General features: G+C 43.1%; 1 protein-coding gene across 1 annotated transcript in view; it reads right to left on the bottom strand.

The window, feature by feature from the left end:
* Positions 1 to 22,177, bottom strand: part of FNDC3B (fibronectin type III domain containing 3B) — a 371,317-nt gene that overhangs the window by 30,636 nt on the left and 318,504 nt on the right. The window contains exons 22-23 of the mRNA XM_088452330.1: positions 20,274 to 20,554; positions 1,627 to 1,839 (exon numbers count right to left, since the gene is read on the bottom strand). Coding sequence (XP_088308456.1) covers positions 1,627 to 1,839; positions 20,274 to 20,554 — 494 coding nt within the window. The remainder of the gene's footprint in view (positions 1 to 1,626; positions 1,840 to 20,273; positions 20,555 to 22,177) is intronic.

Genomic DNA, 22,177 nt, shown 5'->3' with positions numbered 1-22,177 from the left:
GTATGTATGTGTGCAGCTCTTGTCTCTTTGTCTTTCTGCCTCTGTTTCACCAATCCTGCTTCTCCCCCCCTCTGTGATTGTGTGTCTGACCATACAAGATAAGCATAAAGAATATTTTTAATTATATGGTCATAAGAGAACAAGTATTGCGGTGGTACAAGTACTTTTGGCTTATGAACAGTAACAGAGCCCCACTGAGACTTTTGTGAACGGAAAAGTCCCGATATCAATCTCACTTATGAGATTACATAGTACAGTGCAGTGTGGAAGAAAATAGACATTGTGGGAAAAAACATAGTTTGTTTAGAATGATTAAAACTGTGCTACCAACTAAGAGCCGTATTCAATTAGAGCGGATCCGCAATACTTTTTCGCCTCCCAGACTTTTCGCTTACATTGCGCCTTTTGTACGCGGAAAAGAATCGCGGCAGTCCTCGCTTTACCCCGTATTCAATATGGAAGTACGCGAAAATGGGACCCAGCGAAACTTGAACAGGCGGTAAGTCCTGTCAGATTTGGGGAAATCAGCCTGGCACCCCCCAAAAGATGCTCTGACATGGGGGTTCACTATGGTACCCCCCGATTTGGCTTGCTGAAGGTATTTGGTGTGTTTAAACGGGTTCAATATCTGCTAAATAGCGTTTTGTATAAGTGGTGCAGAATAGTATTCAGGAGTATTTTTTCCAGAAAATAACTTATCCCAGCAAATTTGGGGTACTTGAAAATGGGGGCCAGTATATATAAAATTTGCTAAAGTTAAGTTGAAAAAAATCGTGAAAAATCCACCTTCCGCAAGCACCTGCAATAAAAAAAAACACTTGGGGCATGCTTGGGGACCCCCCCCAGAGTCAAGAAACGGCTTTTCGCTTCAACTTGAATACGGCCTTAAGTAGGCAAACATTTCAATTTTCTACTTTAAAATAACCACAATGGGGGGATAGGAGCAACATTTGGTTGGTGGCTCTGCTCGTTTCAGCTGGGAATGTGAGACTAACTGCAGGGCATGAAAAGAAAACAGCTGCCCAGCGCAGCCCCGAATAACAGGGGGAGGAATCAGATCATTCTTTGGTAATAAGCAGCTTTAAGTGGCTGCCATACTTTAAACATAATGAGCCTGTTTCGGAATTGGATGCAAAACAGATGACATGGGCAGCCGGATTTACTAGCTTATGCTAATGCGTATGTATGGCTACAAGGTCATACCATCCACTGTTTTTTTCCTCTGCAGCCATCATCATAAGTATCATCACTTACACTAGCCCCATGCTGGGAACAAAAGGTTAGAAACAGGCATTCCTACTCTGTACGTAACCTAGCATGGAAGTCAGGCTACACTCCCACGAGACAGTCTGTCGTCCATGTGCTGCCCAGAAACACCAATGTCACAGACTGAGAGATCCGGCTGCTCCTGTACCCTCTGTACATAGCGTATGCCTGCGGTGGCACATGTGCACTCTGTAATTGGTTTTTGTGGAGCATGCAGAGTCTGCACATATTAACAGGATGTGCCAGATGCAGAATAAGGCCAAATATTGTTTATTTTATGTTATGATGCAAAACAAATAAAAAACAAGTGATTAATGGCAAAAATAACTAATAATTCAAGATGAATAATGATAAATGTACCTTTTATTTTTGTCCTCTATTTGCAGGATAAACATGACATCATCTGATGCTTGGAACTTGGTGCTACTTTCTCCCCATTTTAGCTTGAGGCTTTGTGGTCCAGCAGCTGCACACTCAAGCCGAGGAGGCAAAGGTGGAAGGGGGCTTGTTTTTACATTTATGGTATGACTGAAGGGCCCGACCCCAATCTCATTCACCGCCTGGATCCGTATTCTGTAAGAGAAACAACATAAGATATAAGGACACTGTAGGACAGGACATTACAGGTTAATGTGTATTATTATAGCAACGCTCTAATGTTCCTTTCTGGCCATCTGAAATGCTGGATGGTAAGTAGCCAGAAAATGTATTTTGGCACTGAGATAGAAGGATCTAGTTCTAAAGAATTCTGTTAGAATGAGACCATTCAAGTTTCGAAATCACCTCCCGAGCAACCATTTCACTTTTAATGTATAAAACTTAGTGATTTAATAGTATCTGAGGGTGATACGACTGTGACTATTTATCTGCAGCTGTTTAGAGTGTCAGGCGCCCAAAACGACTTCAAACCTTATACCTCATATTACTTTTAATGTTTAGACATTTTTCAATTGTGCAGAAATTTCTAAATGTCTGTATAATACGTGCCGAAACCTCTTGTTGCAGTCACAGTATCTAAATAGATTGGTAAATCAGTGCAGTATATAAACAATGTTACTACCCTGGGACAGGGAGGACATAAACTGTTTAGGCAACGATTCATGTAAACCACAATATATTTGTGTTAAAATCATTTTAACAAGCTGAAAATATATTGAATCTACACACAGTGACCTCTCAAAGTTAATTCCCTCAAACTTTGTTGTGAGATGTGTTATTCTTCAGTCTACTGAAATTCAGAAAGCAGAACTATACTGAATTCTGCTCCTATATTTGAGGAAAAATGTGTATATGTATATTTTCAGGTCTTTACATCCAGATATCATTACAGTATGTAGCAAGCTTTCTGCAGAGGTACCTAAAAATAATGCTGCTAGATTTCCATTGAATTATTATGCACTTTTTGAGATCTGCTGCTATCACTATACACTATATTAAAATTGTCTCATTGTGATTACATTTTTTTGTAATATATTTTCTTTACTGTAGCAAAAAAGTACAAAACACATTTAACAGGATAATACAATAATGAAGGATAATAATGAAGATACAAATACAAAATGCATCATCCATTAGAAACAAAATAAAGCACAAATTGAACATATAAAATGACCTCTTGAAAATAAAAGGAAGAGGACAAATCCCATTTTCACAATATGTAAATAAAGTCAAGAGGTGGTTGAGAGAAGTCCCAGGTCACCGATACTAGTAATAACTATATTACTCAGAATACGACATTACTGTCCTCTTTCTCCGAAATGTTATTTTATTGCAATTCAAACGCAAAATCCCTCTGGATTAACAGATTTAGTACGAACACATCCCTATTTTTTTTTATATTGTACGGTGTACACAAAAGACACTCTAATGATGGTCTATAACAGGGTTGTACTGGTCTTTCAACTATATGGAAACACTAAATAAAATTGTTTGTTTGTCACATTTACGTATATATTCTTTCTCTAGGCTGATAATGAGACCTCTTATAGAGAGAACCATTTACTTGCAATGAATAAGCATCGATTACAAGATTTATGTATTTATGTATGATATTACTTTTGTAGATTAGTGAGTTAAAAAATAAACAAATAACCATATGCATAATATTGTATTGAGATATTTGGGTTGCATAAGAAAATCCATAACAAGAGACCATTGTATACACCATATATACACAATACTGCATTGTGTAGACATATTTGGTTCATTATTAGATGATATCAGAGGATAACAATGTCAGGATCATTCGCAGAGCACAAAGTTTGAAAAATAAACACACGCATCTCTGAATCTACTATTTAAATGAGAAAAAAAGGCGGTTGACTATGCCATTCATTTGCAAGGGTTTGCAGAGATTTTTTTTCAAGGTGTAAACCAGATGGATTAGTAAAATTTATTTATATAAAAGAAGAAGTTTGTTTGTTGGCGAATATCTTCTACAGCTCTCAAGGTAAAGCTGCCCAATCTTACATAGTTATTTAGTATTGAAAAAGTAAGCTATTAGAACCACATAGCGACAAAGCGACAAATCTTAAAATCTATAAAATCTTAAAATCTATAAAATCCATTGGTCTGTTTGCTCGTTTGTCTGTCCGGTTATGCATTCGAACACCCCTGCACCGATTGAGATGAAACCAATGCGAGGTGATCCAGTTGGATCCTGGCCACGTTTTAGAGGGGTTAGGGTCCCAGTCGGACTTCCCATTGGTGTACACTGAGCAGAACTTTGATCCTGGGAGCTTTTTCTAAGCCTTCCACTGGATGGATTTGGACGAAAACTTCACAGAGTGGTAACATTGGATGCCAGAAGACATAGAGGGGTTCCAGAAAACATAGGGGGTTGAGATCCTAGTCGGATCTCCAATTGGTCTACGCTGGGCAGAACTTTGACCTGGGGAGCCTGTTCTGGACCTTCCACTGGATGGATATGGATGAAAACTTCACAGAAGAGTGGAAATTGGTCTGGGATGCCTAATGGAGTGGTTGGGGTCCCGGATGGATCTCACGGGCAGACCTTTGACCAATGGAGCCTGTTCTGGGCCTTCCACTGGATGGATTTGGATGACATCACATAATAAAACCTAATAACTTGAAGATGCCGTGTACTTCAGCTAGTAGCTATATATTGCCATGGTATGCTGACAGTGACTTTCATATTGACTACAAACAATGACATGTCACATACACATAAGTGTATGCATTTGTATGCTTGACAAACATCCGATAAGGAAAATACTACTCTACCGTGAGCATAAAGGGGGTCATTCAGACCCGGTCGTTAGCGCCGATGCGCTCGGACCGGGTCGATGGCCCCCCACAGAGCATGCGCACGATGGCGCCGGCGCGCGCATATGTGAGACCCGCTACGACCGACAGCGCCGGTCGTAGCGGGTCTCGATCCAAAGGGGGCGAGCTGTCAATGTTGATTGACAGCTCGCCCCATTTGGAAGGCGGGCCGGGGGGGTGGCAGCCCAAACGGAGGCGTTCCCATGGGAACGCCTACCGTTTGGGGGCGGCCCCACTGACATCACTAGTGATGTCAGTGGAGAGCTTCCGACTCAGACAGAGCCAGAAGCTCTCCGGGGCTTACGACAAGGGAGACCCTACCCTAGGGTCTTGTCGTAAGCCCCGATGGTCTCTGACCATCGCGACCATCCCCGGAGCGGTCGGTAGACTGTGGGTGATAACCGACAGCCTAATGATCGCAACAGAGGCGGCCGGTCAGGATGCAAGTGGCCGCCCAGTTTCTGAGCAACCGCTTGCATCCTCCGACCGCCTCTGAATGTGGCCCAAAGTACTTGGCAACTTTATGCAGTTCCCCTCTGAGAGAGGACATGCAGGTGGCCAGTGTTGTGGGTGACTCAAATCATGTCATCAGTCCCTCTGTTCCACCTATTTCCCTTGGAAGTAGGAGGCATGAGGGAGGGTAACTTGCTCTTTCTGTTGTGGGTACACCCCAAAATTCATAAGGATTTGTTTCAGGAAGGTGTGTATGGCTTTGAGCTGGATATATGTTGAGTTATTTGTGGCTCAAAATAAAAACAAGTCCCCAATTTTTATGTTTGATCAGGATGTCAAACTGTAAATCAGGCCCTTATTCAAGATGAAAAATGAGAATTTTGCAATAAACATTTCGATTGTCAACAAAACCTAAATTTTGTTTTTTAGTAGATTTATTAAAGTATTTTATAGGTTTATTGCTATATTTCAGTTCTATTATTTATGGAACATTAGTATTTTCCCACTACCACTGCTATAGACCTCGATTGCTGTTCAAACCATGCAAACTTCTGACCTCTAGAAAATGCCATAAATACATGCAAAATACTGTTCTTGACCTAATAATATAAACATGGCAACGAGAAGTCTATTTGCAGTCTCGATACTGCTCATACACCAGAAAAATATCTCACCAGTGAATTAATCATCAACAGGATGACATGAGAATGAATTGATATGATCATTCCCAGATGATTAACTCATTCACTGTGTCATACGCTTCACATAGGAGCCAGAATATACAAGGTAACCAAATTATCTAATAAAAAATATGGCTAAAGCACATACACAACAGTATTTCAAACTGTATAGATCTGCAACTGGAATAAACAGTTATGTGTAATATAATTGGTATTCAGTGATGATCCATTACTATTAAGTAATTACTGATTAACATTAATAAAAGAATATGGCTTGCTTGACTTTTCTTGACTGTTGTAGACACACACCCTAGTCTATCACATACCTCTGCATTTAGAGAATTTAAGGGTTAGGAATTTAACTGAGAGGAAGTAAAAAATCCAGAGCAGCATAGAAAATGTGAGAGTAACAATTCAGTTAAGTAATCGCTGCATTAATATTGGTTGCTTATAAAGACAAAAAGTCTGCTGATGGCATGTCACACTTAGGGAGCATAGTAAACAAAATGTGCACTGTCCTATGTGTGCATTAAGCAATATAGGCAGACAAAAGAGAATTCTAATGTACAGTGTCACACGGAAGATTAGTGTGGGGCGGATAGTGGGCACTTTATGTAATGTACAGTAGGTGGAGACATGGGCTGTAAACTTAATGGTGAGGATGGTGGGTTGGGTACATGATCCTGGATGACAGAATCCTGACAGTGACAATGCCGGCTCAGGAATCCCGACGGTCAACATCCTAATGCATGTTGGTGAGTATTCTGAGCTTTATCCCAACCCTCCCCCTTACCCTAACCCACCCGCAGCCTAACCCTAACCGTCCCCTCCCGCAGCCTAACCCTAACCGTCCCTTACCAAAGCCTAACCCTAACCGTCCCCTCCCACAGCCTAACCCTAACCCACCACCTAGTGCCTAACCCCTAACCCTGAATATCTATGTGCTACTGAGTCTCTTAATCTATATACAAAGTGCTAAAATGCAGCGGACACTGCTTTTTCCATGCCAAGTTCCATTGTGCTTAGTATAAAGATTCAGTTGCACATAGATATGCAAGTGTCGCATATCAATGCAGTGCGTGGTGCGTCTTGGTCGCATCGTATTGCGACTAAGACTGTGCTCAGCGCTAGCAGAGTTGTTCAGGACCTGGCTTACTCACACCAGGCATCTTGCTTTGCTCCACATGGAGTATTCAGGCTAGGTGTATGAGACTTGTTATATAATTGGTTTTAATCCATTGTGTGACTCTGAATATAATAATCCAGAAAACAGTCCTATTGTTTAATAGTACATACATTGAGCTAAAACTAAAGCTCAATGCATGCATTAAATATTAATTGCAAGCTAAATATATTTCCCCAATATATATTCCAATAAAAAAAAAGAAAACCGAACTGATCACAGGTGTGGTGTCACCAGCTGGCTGGAGAGGCAGTATACGGGTACTGACATCAGTGCACAAGCTCAAGGATATCAGTTTTGTGAATGATATTCATATATGGGTGGTAGTGTACTATGTGCCCAATCAAGCTCCTAACTGCACCTTAACATGTGGGGTATGCATCATTACCGGCGAAAGAATACGGACGCTGGTCAGAATCCCGGCGCTGGCATCCCAATCCTGAAGGTAAGTAATGGGGTTGGGGGGAGGGTTAGGTTTAGGGATTAGGGGGATGGTTAGGGTAAGGCACTAAGGGGGGAAGATTTGGGGAGGGGGAGGTTAGGTTCAGGCACTAGGGGAGGTTAGGGTTAGGTACTAAAGTGGGAGGGGTAGGGTAGGGAGAGGGGGAGGGTTAGTATACCGACCAACAAGTGACTCATGTGGGGACTCCCACTTTTACAATAGGAGAGTTCTCCCTTTTACATAGAGAGAACCACCAGGTAGCATCATAGAAAAATTATGTTCTCCAAAGGCGGCTCAAACACTTGCGGGGCCCCCGTTAGTAGCTATAGATTGCTGATCACCAGGCAATAACTGATAAAGTATATATAATATATTCCACAGATTTGGGGGATCTAATGCCCGGATCTACCTAATCTTGTGTCAAAGCAAAAAAGGGATCCAATAATTTATTGCAGTAGGTTTTCTGGTTAAAAACTGTTAGTCTACCATAGTGCTCATACATACTATAGGCGTTTAACGACAGCAAAATTTAGCAAAAAAAAAAAAAAAGAATGCCATTATCATGTGCAGAGTATTTTATGAAAAACTACACAAAAAATCCTGACTTTCCCATTTTTTGAAAATGTGGATTAATGCAAAAGCAACTTCAACTACAGATAAAAAAAAAATTACATTTGCTTTAGTTCGCTTTATTCAAATTTCAATAAAAAAACAAAACAAAACACTTTTTGACTATTTTGGTTACATTTCTTTTTACATTTTAGATGGCGCAAAAAGAACATGCACATGAAAGGCCATTGTGTAGGGTTGCACAGAACAGCAAGTTCTCCATGACGTTCAACAGGTTGAAGTTCGCATTACATTAAGTTTTAAACTGAGGGCCCCATTTATCAATGATGCACTCGCTAAAGGGGTTATGTCATGCTTTCAATATGTAACAAACAACGGTAATCTAAGATTACCACTGTCTGTCACTGCATCGCTCTCGCCGTCTTTAGATGACAAGAGCGATGCGGTCACCTTTGCCGGCAATGGGGACCGGTCAGCTGCCCTACTGGCTTCAGCAAAGCTTTCCAGGCACTGCCGGGTCCCCGCCCGGTTAATCAGTCATGCACATAAACAGACTGACTATCGCACATGCACATGACAAAGTAGACAGTCATTGGCAGCGATGAGCTGCCAACAGGTGAGCGAAGGACTCCGTCGACGAGGAGTACGTTGCTGCACCTCGTCGTAGGGGTAAGTAATGATGAATACCAGTGGCATATTCATTTGTATCACTGCGATACTAAACGAAGTATGCTGCTTGTATTACGCTTTGTTAATAAATGGGGCCCTCAGTTTCAAGAAACACTGCCTGTAAACAACCTAGGGGTTATACTAACTAAAGTGAGAGTTTTTAGAAGTGGAGATGTTGCCCATAGCAACCTATTTGATTCTAGCTATTATCTTCTAGAAGGTGCTAGATAAATGATGAGTAGAATCTGATTGGTTGCTATCTCCAAGTCTAAAAAACCAAACCTTAAGCCGGCCAGACATCTAAAGATTATCTGTCCAACCAGCCAACTAGTTGATTGGTTGGAATGAAAATCTGGTAAGGAATACAATCAGCAATTTGCTCCCAAACACTGGAAAATGGACCAAAACTGTTGTTTAAACAAATAGTTTAGATCAAACATTTAACAAACTTGTTTGAATGACCATTTTCATCTGTTTTCTGGCATTTAGGAGCAAATTGCTGATCATTATTTACTCCCATACGTTACCAGATTTTCATTCCAACCAATCAACAAGTTGGCTGGTTGGATGTAAGTTGGTCTAGTGTGTGGCCAGCTTTAGCAGGGCCGCCGTCAGGGGGGGACTGCCGGGCCTGGAGTCCCGGGCCAGGAGAGAGCGGGTGCCCGGGAGACAGCAGTGCAGAGTATATGAATCAGCAGCCGGGGAAACACAGCGCCGCCGGCGGTATTTAATTTATGGTGCCGGCCGCAAGACATTACAGCTCGCGGACCGGCAGCCAATCAGGAGCAGCCTTTGCGGCTGCTCCTGATTGGCTGCCGGTCCGCGAGCTGTGATTGGCTCGCGGGCAGCGTCGTATTTCAATTACCGCCAGCGGCGCTGTGTCTACCCGGCTGCGGCGTGGTTTGGAGTGTGACGTATTTTTCGGGGCGCGGCTTGCCGGGGCGGGAATGATTTGAACTCCGGGAGGTGCTAGCGATGACAGCGGAGACTCCGGGGATATACAGGGCCTGAGAGTTGAGAGAAGGGCCCCCACCGCCCCCTCCCGCTGAGCGGCCCTGGAGCGCCACCCCCAGAGGACCCTTTACCGGGGAGAGAGCAGGTGAAGCCCGAGATCTGAGCCGCACTTCCCGCAGCAGGGTCGGCACCCTCCCGCCCCAGCAGCCGTCCTGTGTGAGGTAAGCAGCGTCGGCCTTCTTCTCCCGGGCACAGTTCCCCGGTGTGTCCTCTGATAACTCGGCTGTTGCCATGGGTCTGGGTTGTGGCCCTCCCCCCACCGACACCCTGCAGCTCACCCCAAGGTGGATAGGAGCAGAACAGTGACTACCTGGGAAGCCTTGTGTGTCACCCTGTACCCCCTACCCCTGTGTGTGTCACCCTGTACCCCCCCACCCCGACCCCTGTGTGTCACCCTGTACCCCCCCACCCCGACCCCTGTGTGTCACCCTGTACCCCCCACCCCGACCCCTGTGTGTCACCCTGTACCCCCCACCCCGACCCCTGTGTGTCACCCTGTACCCCCCACCCTGACCCCTGTCACCCTTTACCCCCCACCCTGACCCCTGTGTCACCCTGTACCCCCCTGACCCCTGTGTGTGTGTCACCCTGTACCCCCCCCCCCCTGTGTAGCTCCACCCACACTAAATATACAGCTCCTCCCACCTCTGCGCCATCCCCCGGGGGGGCCCTGCCTTCTCTGTCAGTACCGGGCCCCACGATTTCTGATGGCAGCCCTGAGCTTTAGTAAATATACCCTGGACCCTAGGTAACTGCTGGTAGGGCCTGTTTGAAATGAATTTGATGTAAACTGTGAACTGTCAGTTTCACTTTCCTCAACAAAGATTTATAGTGGTTCCAGTAAACTTTTCAAAAACTGTATTTGATCATTTGAAAGATCTTAAGCTAAAGTTAATTAATGTAATAAAACACAAGGAAATTAAAAAATATATATTTTGATGACATTATTTCCCTTTTATGTCCCTGCTAGTGAATGTATGTCACAGATATCTTGCCACTTCTCTTGTCATATCTATCAAAAAGACAAAACGTTTATGGAATGTTTCCCCAGAAACAGCTTATCAAATGAGGAGACCTGATGGATATTCTAGCTCACCTTATTGCCTAATGCAGGCAAATCTAATTTCCATTGCCAGAGAAACACACATCAATAAGCACGGCAGCAGACACATACTCTATCACCCTGGTAGTTATATCCCTGTATTGTCTTGTAATCATTGCAGCTACTGTATCTGAATGGTTAGGGCATAGACAGATTATTTTTTTATTTATCCTGGAGACAGACTATAAAACCAAAGCTGTATAATTCAATCTGATCATTTATAAAGGACTAAAGTTGACAGAAAGTGCATGTAAAATAAAATAGAGATTGGTGATTAATTGGCTTCTTTGGTATTTTTTTCTCTGTTTGAAAAGAACAGAATTATACCAAAAGGAGGGAAGTAAGTACAGGTTGAGTCTCCCATATCCAAATATTCCGAAATACGGAATATTCCGAAATACGTAATTATTTTGGCATGACTGAGATAATGAAACCTTTGATTTTTGATGGTTCAATGTACACTTTGTCTAAGGCACAAATTATTAAAAATATTGTATAAAATTACCTGCAGGCTGTGTGTATAATAAGGTGTATATAACACATAAATGCATTGTGTGTGTATATTTGGGTCCCATTCCCAAGATATTTTATTATAATATGCAAATATTCCAAAATACGGAATATTCCATTATCCAAAATACCCCCGTCCCAAGCATTTTGGATATGGGAGACTCAACCTGTATATGAAAAACAGGCGATTAATTGTTGTACTGTTTTCTGAGTTAATTGAGCAATGAACATTTTAACTGTCCTTATCTAAGGCCAAACTACTCAAACAATATTTGAGGCATTAATGAATAGCATTAATGAATGAATTAAAGCACGGGTTCTCAAACTCAGTCCTCAGGACCCCAAACACTGCATGTTTTTCATGTCTCCTCACAGAATCACACGTGAAATAATTATCTCCATCTGTGGATCTTTTAAAATGTGTCAGTGAGTAATGAATACACCTGTGCACCTGCTGGGTGACCTGGAAAATGTGAACCATGTGGGGTCCTGGAGGACAGAGTTTGAGAACAACTGAACTAATGGATGTCCAAAATGCTGGCCATACACGGGACAATTTTTACACGATTTTGGCATTTTCTACAGGTTGGTCAGACCAATCGATTGCAAATAGTTGTATTTTGAGTCTTCTGCGACCCCGATGCGTGTCCCCGCCGTCGTCTAGTTGGATCGCAGATCAGATGGTTTTGCAGAGAGATCTCAACTGATCGTGTACGATGTGATACACTTCTATGCATCTTATCCTATGATCTTAATGATCAACCCTGTACCATTTGACCACATCTTATGAAGAATTTCAAGGGAAGAATTTCAAGGGAAATCGTACAACTGATCTTACCAACTTTGAATCTCACCGTGTATAGGGGCCTTTATTCACATGCCACATTAACGGTTTTACCTTATTCAATCATCATGGTGTCCAGTTGTACACATTACTGCCTATTATGTTATGCAATAATTTTCTTTGTACCTCTATAGCACAGGTTGTCAAACTAAGTCCTCAAGACCACAAAGTGCATGTTTTCGAGGTCTCCTCACAGAATCACATGCAAAATAATTAGATTAACCTGTGAATCTTTTAAAATGTGTCAGTGAGTAATGAATACACCTGTGCACGTGCTAGATGACCTGTAAATGTGAACTATTTGGGGTCCTGAGGACCGAGTTTAAGAACCACTGCTCTATGACAGAGGTTCTCAAACTCGGTCCTCAGAACCCCACACAGTTCACGTTTTCCAGGTCACCCAGTAGGTGCACATTTGTATTCATTACTCACTGACACATTTTAAAAGTTCCACAGGTGTGCTAATTATTTCGCTTGTGATTCTGTGAGGAGACCTCGAAAACATGTACTGTATGGGATGTGAGGGAAAATTAACAAAAATAGTGGCTGCAAAGCGCCATAGCCCCCGACTGCTCTAGAGGTACAGGCATAAGTGGAGCATAGTTAAACAATAAAAAGTTATGAACACAGGTAAAGACATGGGGGTCTATTTAGTAAACAAATATTATCCTACTACATTGTTTTCCAAAACTTGTTCTCTCTATATATATATATATATATATATATATATATATATACACACACACACACACACATTTTTCTGCTGAGACAGCCAATGCGAAAAAATGCTGTCCCGGCAAAGAGATTGTTTGAATCTTTCGCAAAACGGAAAGATGCACGCTCCCACTTTAATACAACTGTGAATGTTCCGATTACGGCACACAGCGGAGCAGGAGAGCCATCCTGGTAAGGAGAGAACCAGCCGGTGGAGGGGACAAACAGCAGGTGGAGGGGAGAACCAGCGAGTGGAGGGAGCCTGTCCTGAGGAGGAGAGAACCGGCCAGGGGAGGAAAGACTGTCCCGGAGAGGAGAAAGCTGGCCGAAGGAGAATACAGCCAGCCAGTGGAGGAGGAAACCAGCCAGAAGAGGAGAGAAGCGGCCGGGGGACCAGAAAGCCGACCAGAAAAGCAGAAAGAGTATGCTTCTTCCTGGCTTTTCTTCACACTATCAGGTAAAAAAAACATAACACCATACAGAGATGGCGACATAGCGTTGTGTTTGTCATCCATATAAACATCGCCAGGAGGCAACCCCAAGGTGCTGCCAGTTCTTTTGTGACAGCTGGAATTTTCACTGCAGTTAAGTATAAGGGATAACTTCAATATCGCGATTATTTAGTTTACTAAATAGACACCATGGTCAAGAACAATGCAGTTCACTACACATGTAACAACAGGAGAAGTAGCAGGGCGAGATTATGGGTATAACTAGAGGAGCGGTTCGGTTTTACTGAAAACCAAACACACATTGGGGTTCCGAGTTGATCAGAGTACCGGCTCGGATCACTTTGGGGTTCCGAGTAGAACCAAGTAGTGACTCGGGTCTTCCCGCAAGTTCAGATCTCAGAAATGTATCTTGCATTTTTTGGATTGCATGCAAGTCCCTTCCCTCGTGACCAGGCGATATTTCACACAAGAGAATGTACGGAGATGGTGTGGGCTGTAGTTCATGCTGTCATACTACATACTAGTCGCCAATAGAGAGTTGCAGGTAGATGGAATGGGTGTAAAAGACTGCAGGCATCTTTGTCACTGTGTATGTTTGTTTGCTAGACACTAGCTAGCACCTGCAATCCAGGATCTTGTATATATTTGTTAGAACTAGTTCCCTTGAAGTGAGCTGCACTTATTTAAAATAGTTTTTTATAGATGTCCTATATTCTTCTAAACTGCCATGTGTTTGTCGCTTGGTTTAGCCAGCCAGCTCATTGCAGCCTTTGGTCAATATTGGTGAAAACATTGTGAGCTATGAGGTGGTCAAAGTTTACTGGAAATTAAGGTTATTTACGTTAATAAAAGAAACAGGTCCATGTTACAAGATTTTGGAATTTTTTTATCAATTTTAAAAAAATCCAAAAGAGAAACTGAGCCAAAACACAACAATGATTTAGAACAAAAGCCAAAACACGGGGTCTGTGCACATTTCTAGTACAAACCACAATAATCAAGCACAGAAAACAGGTACAGTAACTGCTGGATTTAAACAACCCAGTGCTTCCTCTGATTGGTCGCTGATAAGGTACGGTGTAGAATTCCTTGGGCATAGCCTCTAAAAGTCACAACAATGAATCCAGGGTATGAGGCCCCAACAGGTTGAATTCCTGACATTTAGGCTGATATGTACAGGGACTTTACATGGATCACTGACAAATGCTTAAAAACAACAGCCAGTGTTCTATTAACAAATGATGAATATTTCAGATACTTCTGAATAATAAATGGTGCTTGTGAAGTTAATCACTTTCTAGAACGTATTGTTGTTAGGTCTGTGACAGGAAGTCGCAGAGAGAGTTTTGATGATATCGAGATTATTTAGATAAACAAGAAAAAAAAACAACTATAGGGACAGACAATTGCTTAGGTTTGTGATGATCCCTTGACAATTTCAGGGATAGGTACGTAGTAGTCAGACAGCGTGTTGGATTTCACCATAGCTATACACCACAAGTATACTGGTACATATAGTACACATATTGTGTACTCTACATAGAAAATTACATACAATATACTGACTGATGTTTTGGAACATTTCATGTGTTTTCAGATAACAAAGACACTTTTCCCTTGTGAATGCCCTACAACTCCAACGGCCAATAAATGTAGTTTGAAGATTGTCCATCTTTAGACTGCAGCTGGAGTGGGACTCACGTGTGGATTGCTCAAACTTAGCTAAATAGGTCTGCAAAGCTCTCTCTCACTCCAAATCTCTGACGTGTTAGTAGGCAGAGAATTCTCTAACACAGCATGAACATAGATCAGGAATTGCCTCCTCTAGCGCCTACATCTTTACAACAGTGTTATTATGGGATCTGGCAGAGGGCCTTATTCAGCAGCATACGCAATAGCGATTACAGATGCATTTGAGCAATTGTTTGCCCTTATGTACAAGCTGAACTGCGCGTGCACAGTGATTGCATTGCGATTACGGGCGCACAAAGGTATCCATCGCAAAGTGAGTGTCAGGCTGTCAGTGTTTGGGAGTAGTGACGTGGGGGTGGTGGTAAAAACGCACGCGTATCTGTATGTTTGAACGCCGTTTCATGGGAGTGCATAAATTAGCCACTGCGATTGCATATGCAGCATGAGAGCTCTCTGTCTGTGATGAGACATCAGTGTCTGGTCAGACTTGTTGTAAATGCTGCGTGACTGGGCGATGTTCGTCGATGGTACTGATGTTTATGCAGAAGAGCGACATTGGACGGATATGAGAAAGCAGCAGTGTCTTTATGTTGGCTGAGCTATGGCGGGCATTAGCATATTATCGCAGATGCGTTCTGTACGAAATCGCAGCTGTGTTTGCAATTGCGTACGCTGCTAAATCAGGCCTAGAGTTAGTGATGGGCAAGGCACAAATACACACACCACAACCTTAGATTTGCAATTTAGGAGACGTATATCTCTTGCGGATGCTGGTACAACCATACACAATCATGGTGATGACCATACGTAGCACTTTCTAGGTGCTTCTGATTAGCTGATTGTATTGACTCCTCCAGTGGATGTAAAAGGGCAATATTGTATTAACATGCGAAGCCCTCCTAAGTCTTCAGTTGTCCCTTTAAATTACCGGAATCCTCACTGGGCTCAATACGTCTGTGGAAAAATGATAAGGGCGGTGCATCAAAGTGCATTGAAGTTTATTACAGAAGCTTTTGGAACAAACAAAATGATAAAGTTATGAAATGATAAAGTTATGAAATGATAAAGTTATGCTTGCTCATAAGGCACAAGTCCAGTAGCAGCACTGCGAGGCAGCAGAGATCGGGATATTTGAGTCAGAATGGATTGGGACCACGCCAACCCTTACGTGTTTCATCATACTGACTTATAAAAGCTGGTGTAATAAAGTTTAATACTCTATGAAGTGCCCCCTTTTCATTTAAGAGAGCTGCAGTGAAATGATATGTTAATATTGAACTAAGGGCCTGATTCATGTTTGTATACAAATGCCGATGTTTACACATATTGAGCGATTATTAGCTATTTCACATGCTACAAGACGCACTGAGCAGTGCAGCGATTGTTTTGCGGTTACATTCGCACAGAAGATTAATTCGCAAAGTGAGTAACAAGTAGTCAGCGTTTGGGGGAGGCAATGGAGGGTGGCTAGAGAAACGCAGGGGTGTCATGACCATTTAAACACTGTATTCTGGGTGTGCATAAATTAGCCACTGGGTTCTTACTCACATCGGGAGAGCCCTTTGTGTAAGTGGAGACTCGCTATGTCTGCGGCAGGTTAGACGTACTCAGCAGGCTGATGGTGGCATGATCTGTATTTGATGTATCCGGTTATGTGCGTGAGCGGCTTTCAGTGGCCGTCTCTCTCTATGCATTGGACGGCAGGGGGAGTCATCAGCATATTTCATAATTCATGAACGATTGCAACTTCGATTGTATTTGCATACAAACATGAATCAGTATTATAGTTTTCAGGTTCATATCTGGAAAAAAACAAAGGTCTTTTTTTTCCCATAATACCAACTTTCCTGTTTTCTCCTTTCTCTTTCACTATAATAGCTTAGGGGATTGTCTAGTGGCACAGGGAATGTGTAACATAATTATGGGGTATTATGTGCTCGGGATATGGTCAGGTCCAGTAGATATTTGAGGTTACATCCTTTTAAATAAATTATATAGTTGTGCAATTTGCAATATGAAAATATATTTTTCCTATATATAGTGTAGCTCCCCACAAGTGCATGTAATAGGACGGGGTCTCTAATCATGGATGATCATATGGCATTTATGCTCATCATTCATATATCACATAGATGTAATGGAATCGGCACTTTTTCCAGCAAAAGTGAAATGATTATGATGGATATATGGATTCAGTGCTTACTGCAACGCAGTGTCATAGTTCAAACAGCCATCATGAATCTAGCAGTAATACTTACTGATAAAGATGGAACTTTATTCCATAACATAACACTAACCATTTATCAACATTTCTTCTATTTCTCAAGCCATAAAATAAAATGTGCAGAACAGCTTTGAAGAACCAGTTGAAGGTCAGACACAATGCAAATAAAGGCACTGGAGCCCCCAGTGGACAAAAGTTGCACAGCATCTACAAAAAATTCACTTCAGTGGAGAAATCCTAATTTATGCTTTCTACATGGAAGTAGGGATGTGCGCCGGACCATTTTTGCCGGATTTGGATTTGGTTCTAATTCGTCGTCCGGCTTTGGATTTGGATTTGCCAAACTGCGGTGACTGGCTTTGGATTTGGATTTTTTTACAAAAATTGACAAAAAAAGCTAAAATCACATAAATTGGTCTTTTTTTTCTTCCTAGAGTATTATTAACCTCAATAACATTAATTTCCAGTAAATTTAGACCATATAGACCATATCACAGCTTATAATATTGTTTTCAACATTATTGGCCAAAGGTTGCAGTGAGCTGACTGGTTACTAAGCGACAAAGCAGCGACACAGACACCACAGTATAAAGCACATCTATGACACATTGCCACACAGCAGTGGCAGAAATGAAAAGTAGCGCACCCACCCAGTGGGTACGGCCAGCAGAGTCACAGTACTTGTTTACATAGTGGGCTACGGCCCAAGGAGTCACAGTGCACAATCTTATTCACATTACACCGCACATAGGGCCTGATTCACATTACACCATAAAGTAGTGTCTCTTATTTATGTTACGACACACAGTAGTGCCCCTTTTACACAATGCCCACAGTAGTGCCCCTTTTACACAATGCCCACAGTAGCGGTGTCCCTTACACAATGCCCCCAGCAGTGGTGCCCCCTATGCAGTCCCCTTAGTAGTAGGGTCCCCTATGCAGTGCCCCCAGTAGAATGCTCCCCAGTAGTATGCCCCCCATTAGCAGGCCCCCCCAGTAGTATGCCCCCCATTAGCATGCCACCCAGTAGTATGCCCCCCATTAGCAGGCGCCCCCAGTAGTATGCCCCCCATTAGCATGCCACCCAGTAGTATGCCCCCCATTAGCAGGCCCCCCCAGTAGTATGCCCCCCCAGTAATAGGCTGCCCCAGTAGCAGGCCCCCCCCAGTAGTAGGCTGCCCCAGTATTAGCCCCCCCAGTAGTATGCCCCCCCCAGTAGTACTAAGCCCCCCCAGTATGGCCCCCCCCAGTAGTAAGGCCCCTCAGTAGTATGGCCCCCCCAGTAGCAGACCCCCCCTAGTAGCAGACCCCCCCCAGTAGTATAGCCCCCTCCAGTAGTATAGCCACCCCCAGTAGCAGACCCCCCCAGTAGTATACCCCCCCCAGTAGCAGGCCCCCCCAGTATTATGGACCCCCCCCAGTAGCGCCCCCGGCCCTTGCACAAGTAAAAAAAAAAAAAAAAAAAACTTACCTGTATCCCCGCTCCCGCGCCGTCCGCTCTGTCACACGCTGAGGAGGGAGCCGGAAGACGGAGCTCATGTGTGAGCTCCAGCCGCCTCCCTCCGTGCAGCAGCCAATGAGAGTCTGTGTGGCTCTCATTGGCTGCTGTAACAAACACACAGCTGCCGCTGGCGGCTGTGTGTTTGTGTCTGTGTAGGGCAGAGCGCTATCACAGCGGTCTGCCCTACACAATAGGAGCCCTGATGTCGGATTCTCTAGTGAGAATCCGACATCAGTTGGCCGCCGTTCGGCCCCGAACGGGGATCCGAGTCAGGCGGGGAACACCCGAACAGGGTTCGGGTGGACTCGGATCCCCAATGTTCGGGCGGTTCGGATTCCACAGAATCCGAACCGCTCATCTCTACATGGAAGCAGGGCCATCTCTTCCACTGGGCTTGTTGGGCAGTTGCCCAAGGGCCCGAAGCTTCAAGGGGCCCGCCAACCCGCCCCCCTGCAGCTGCGGGCAGTTGGCAAATTTTTGTTATTTTAAAAAGCACACTCAATCCACCCCCTACCCCCCGTAACGAGCGACCACCAAACCCCCCCCGTCCGCCACCCCCCCCCTCCGTCTGCCTGCGGTTGACAAGTACTTGCCTTAGTCACACAGTAACACTACATCCGCAGGTCAGACAGCGTCTCTCTGAGTGTGGGAGACGACTGCTGCCTGGTTGGTGCATGAGCCGCAGCAGCTCTACCCAGGCCAGGCAGCTTGAGCGTTGCCTGCTTTGAGAGCTACTGCTGGCTGCTTCTATGTGAGCCGCTGCCGCCACCTGCTGCGTAGTCTGGTGTCTCGGACTGGAGGATCCGTCGTCCCGGTCTCAGCCTCCTCAGGAGACTCCTCTGCCGGCGACTCCCGACCCAGCCACAGGCTACCGCACCGCAAAGGTAAGGGCTGAGCTCAGCTGCGCAGCATGAATCAAATTACTGCGCAATCCTATAATTATAACATGACAAAATCTCACTATGATGATGGGGCTTATTGCTGCAATAATACCATATCATACTATGATATGGTATTATACCATATCATAGTATGATACGGTATTATTATTAATACTACTACTGTATCATACTTTGATATGGTATAATACCATATTATAGTATGATATGGTATTATTGCAGCAATAGGCCCCGTCATCATAGTGAGATTTTGTCATGTTATAATTATAGGATTGCGCAGTTAGTTGATATTATTGCAGCAATAAGCCCCGTGCCGTGCGAGAGACATGACTGCTCATACATGGCAGCCTATCGCCAGTGCTGCAGCTGCTGTGGGAAATTGATTAACTTATGGGGACAAAAAAGTTGCAGGTACTTGATTTGACTGCAACTCCACTCCTCTGGTTTCATTATATTGACCATTTACATTTTTTTCCCGTGAATGGGTGGGTAGGAGCCCAGTGCATTGCTTTGCCCAGGGCCCACACTGCTGTTAAGACAGCCCTGCATGGAACTATAAATTGTCACCACATATCAAGTGACAACATGAAGTGGGAAGAGAAATGAAAAATCAATAAGATCCAATGTCAAATCTTTTCCTCTGTAGACATCTTTCATTAAATGTTTATTCAGAGTAACATAAATAATAGCTCTAGTCAGTCTTATCTACTTCTGATATGCTCAATATTTTCCAGTGCTGATCTTATATAAGGCAGAAATGAAATGACACATACTGGTATGTTGCTTCCGGCTGTAGATCCTCAATGACGTAACTTGTTATGTTCCCTACTGAGATGCTATTGTCTCCCAAGTGTATGTGGTAAGCAATCATTTCTGATCCATTGCAGCACGGCTCCTCCCAACTTAGCAGTAGGCACACCGCTGATAGCATTGTGCACGAATCTAGATGGGCACCATCAGTCACATAAAGGTTAGGTACTGCGTCTGGGACAGAAGCTGGCGTTCGGCAGCTCACTAGATCACTAAAGGGTCCAACTCCAGATAAATTTACAGCCTGTGAAAAGAAAGATACAATCTGCATTATATAGGCAATGCACATTTTAATTTTATTACTCCCATTACAAAATCACATCGACAGAAAAGTATCTGAAGGGAAAATGACCACAAAATAAAATACTTTGTGGTTCCTATTTTGCCAGAAATCCACATTTATGAAATTGTAAAAAGCAGGATTCTATATGTAGGTGTTGAAAAAAAAAATCTGCACTTGAACTAAAAATGCATTTTATTTTTACAATTTTTGCTGTTGTGATGTAAACGCTTATGAAGTGTAGGAAAATTATGATAGCTCACCAAGGCCTACCATTTTAAAAACTAGACAACCGACTGCATTAAATGACACTTTATTTATTCGATGAGATAAGGGCTCTAGATACCCCCGTCTGTGGAAAATATTTTTAGTCTACTGTTTCAGATACTGTATGGTGATCAGCAGACAATAACTACTAAGGGGGGCACATCGTTTGAAAGAGGAGACTCCCTTCTTTCTAAACAGGATGCCCCCATGTGTGCGGGGCCCAACATGGGGAAGATAGGGTACAATGACTGGGACTCATCATCCACAGTTCTAAGGTATATGCGGATGACGTATATAACTCATTCTCCTCAGCGAAGGGGTTCATTTCTGTTATAGAATGTGTAATCATTCATACTTTAGGTTGACAGCTTTTGCTGTACTTTCCTTACAAATGGCTGGTATAGCAAATGCAAATGTGCTAATATACTTTAGATTTAAGTTGCGAAGTCCTCGGGTCCTTGCTGTGCTACAAGAAATTGTTCTCCACCCTCCTGCACACAGAAAATGGGCACAGGTCTCTTAAACACACAGAAAGAGTTTGCAACAATAAATTGTCTGTCCTTCCGAGCACACAGAATGAAGTGCACTACAAGCAAATAGCTGCTGCTCTAATACTATGAGAACTAATGTCATAAAATAGCTAGAAAAGAAAGGTGTCTGTCTGTCATAGTTGCTTACGCCCCAGGATTATCTGGGAGATCTCGTCCGGAAAGTAGGCTAACCTCCCAGATCCCCAATGTGCTCCCAGTTCTACTGGTTTGTATATGCAATAATGCAATGAGTCTAAGGCTGGGTACACACGTAAAGATTTTCTGTCCAACCATCCAACTAGTTGATTGGTTGGAATGAAAATCTGATAACGTATGGGAGTAACTAAATGCCAGAAAACAGATGAAAATGGTCGTCAGACAAGTTTGTTGAATGTTTGATCTAAACAATTTGTTCAAACAACAGTATTTGTCCATTTTCCGGCGTTGGGAGCAAATTTGCTTTCAGACCTTACCAGATTTTCATTCCAACCAATCAACTAGTTGGATGGTTGGACAGAAAATCTTTATGTGTGTACCCAGCTTAAGCTAGCATAGACACACTTGTCACTGAGTGCACATATCAGGGTACAGCAAGAAGAATGAGGATCTTCATGGCACAATGACTCAGCATAAAGCTGGTATCACAAGTTTTGTTATATATTTATTATCTTTTCAATAATTTTTAAGAAATCCACAATTAATGTTAAAGTTTCTAAGAGGAAATTTAGGACTCACTTAATAATCAAGCTGATGATACAATGTTGTTGTTGTTTTTATGCTCTATTTATTC

The sequence above is a fragment of the Taudactylus pleione genome, unplaced genomic scaffold, assembly GCF_031769625.1.
Source record: "Taudactylus pleione unplaced genomic scaffold, aTauple2 ptg000037l, whole genome shotgun sequence".
Lineage (NCBI taxonomy): Eukaryota > Metazoa > Chordata > Amphibia > Anura > Myobatrachidae > Taudactylus > Taudactylus pleione.
The sequence above is the reverse complement of the archived record's forward strand: the minus strand, read 5'-3'. Positions and strand labels throughout refer to the sequence as shown.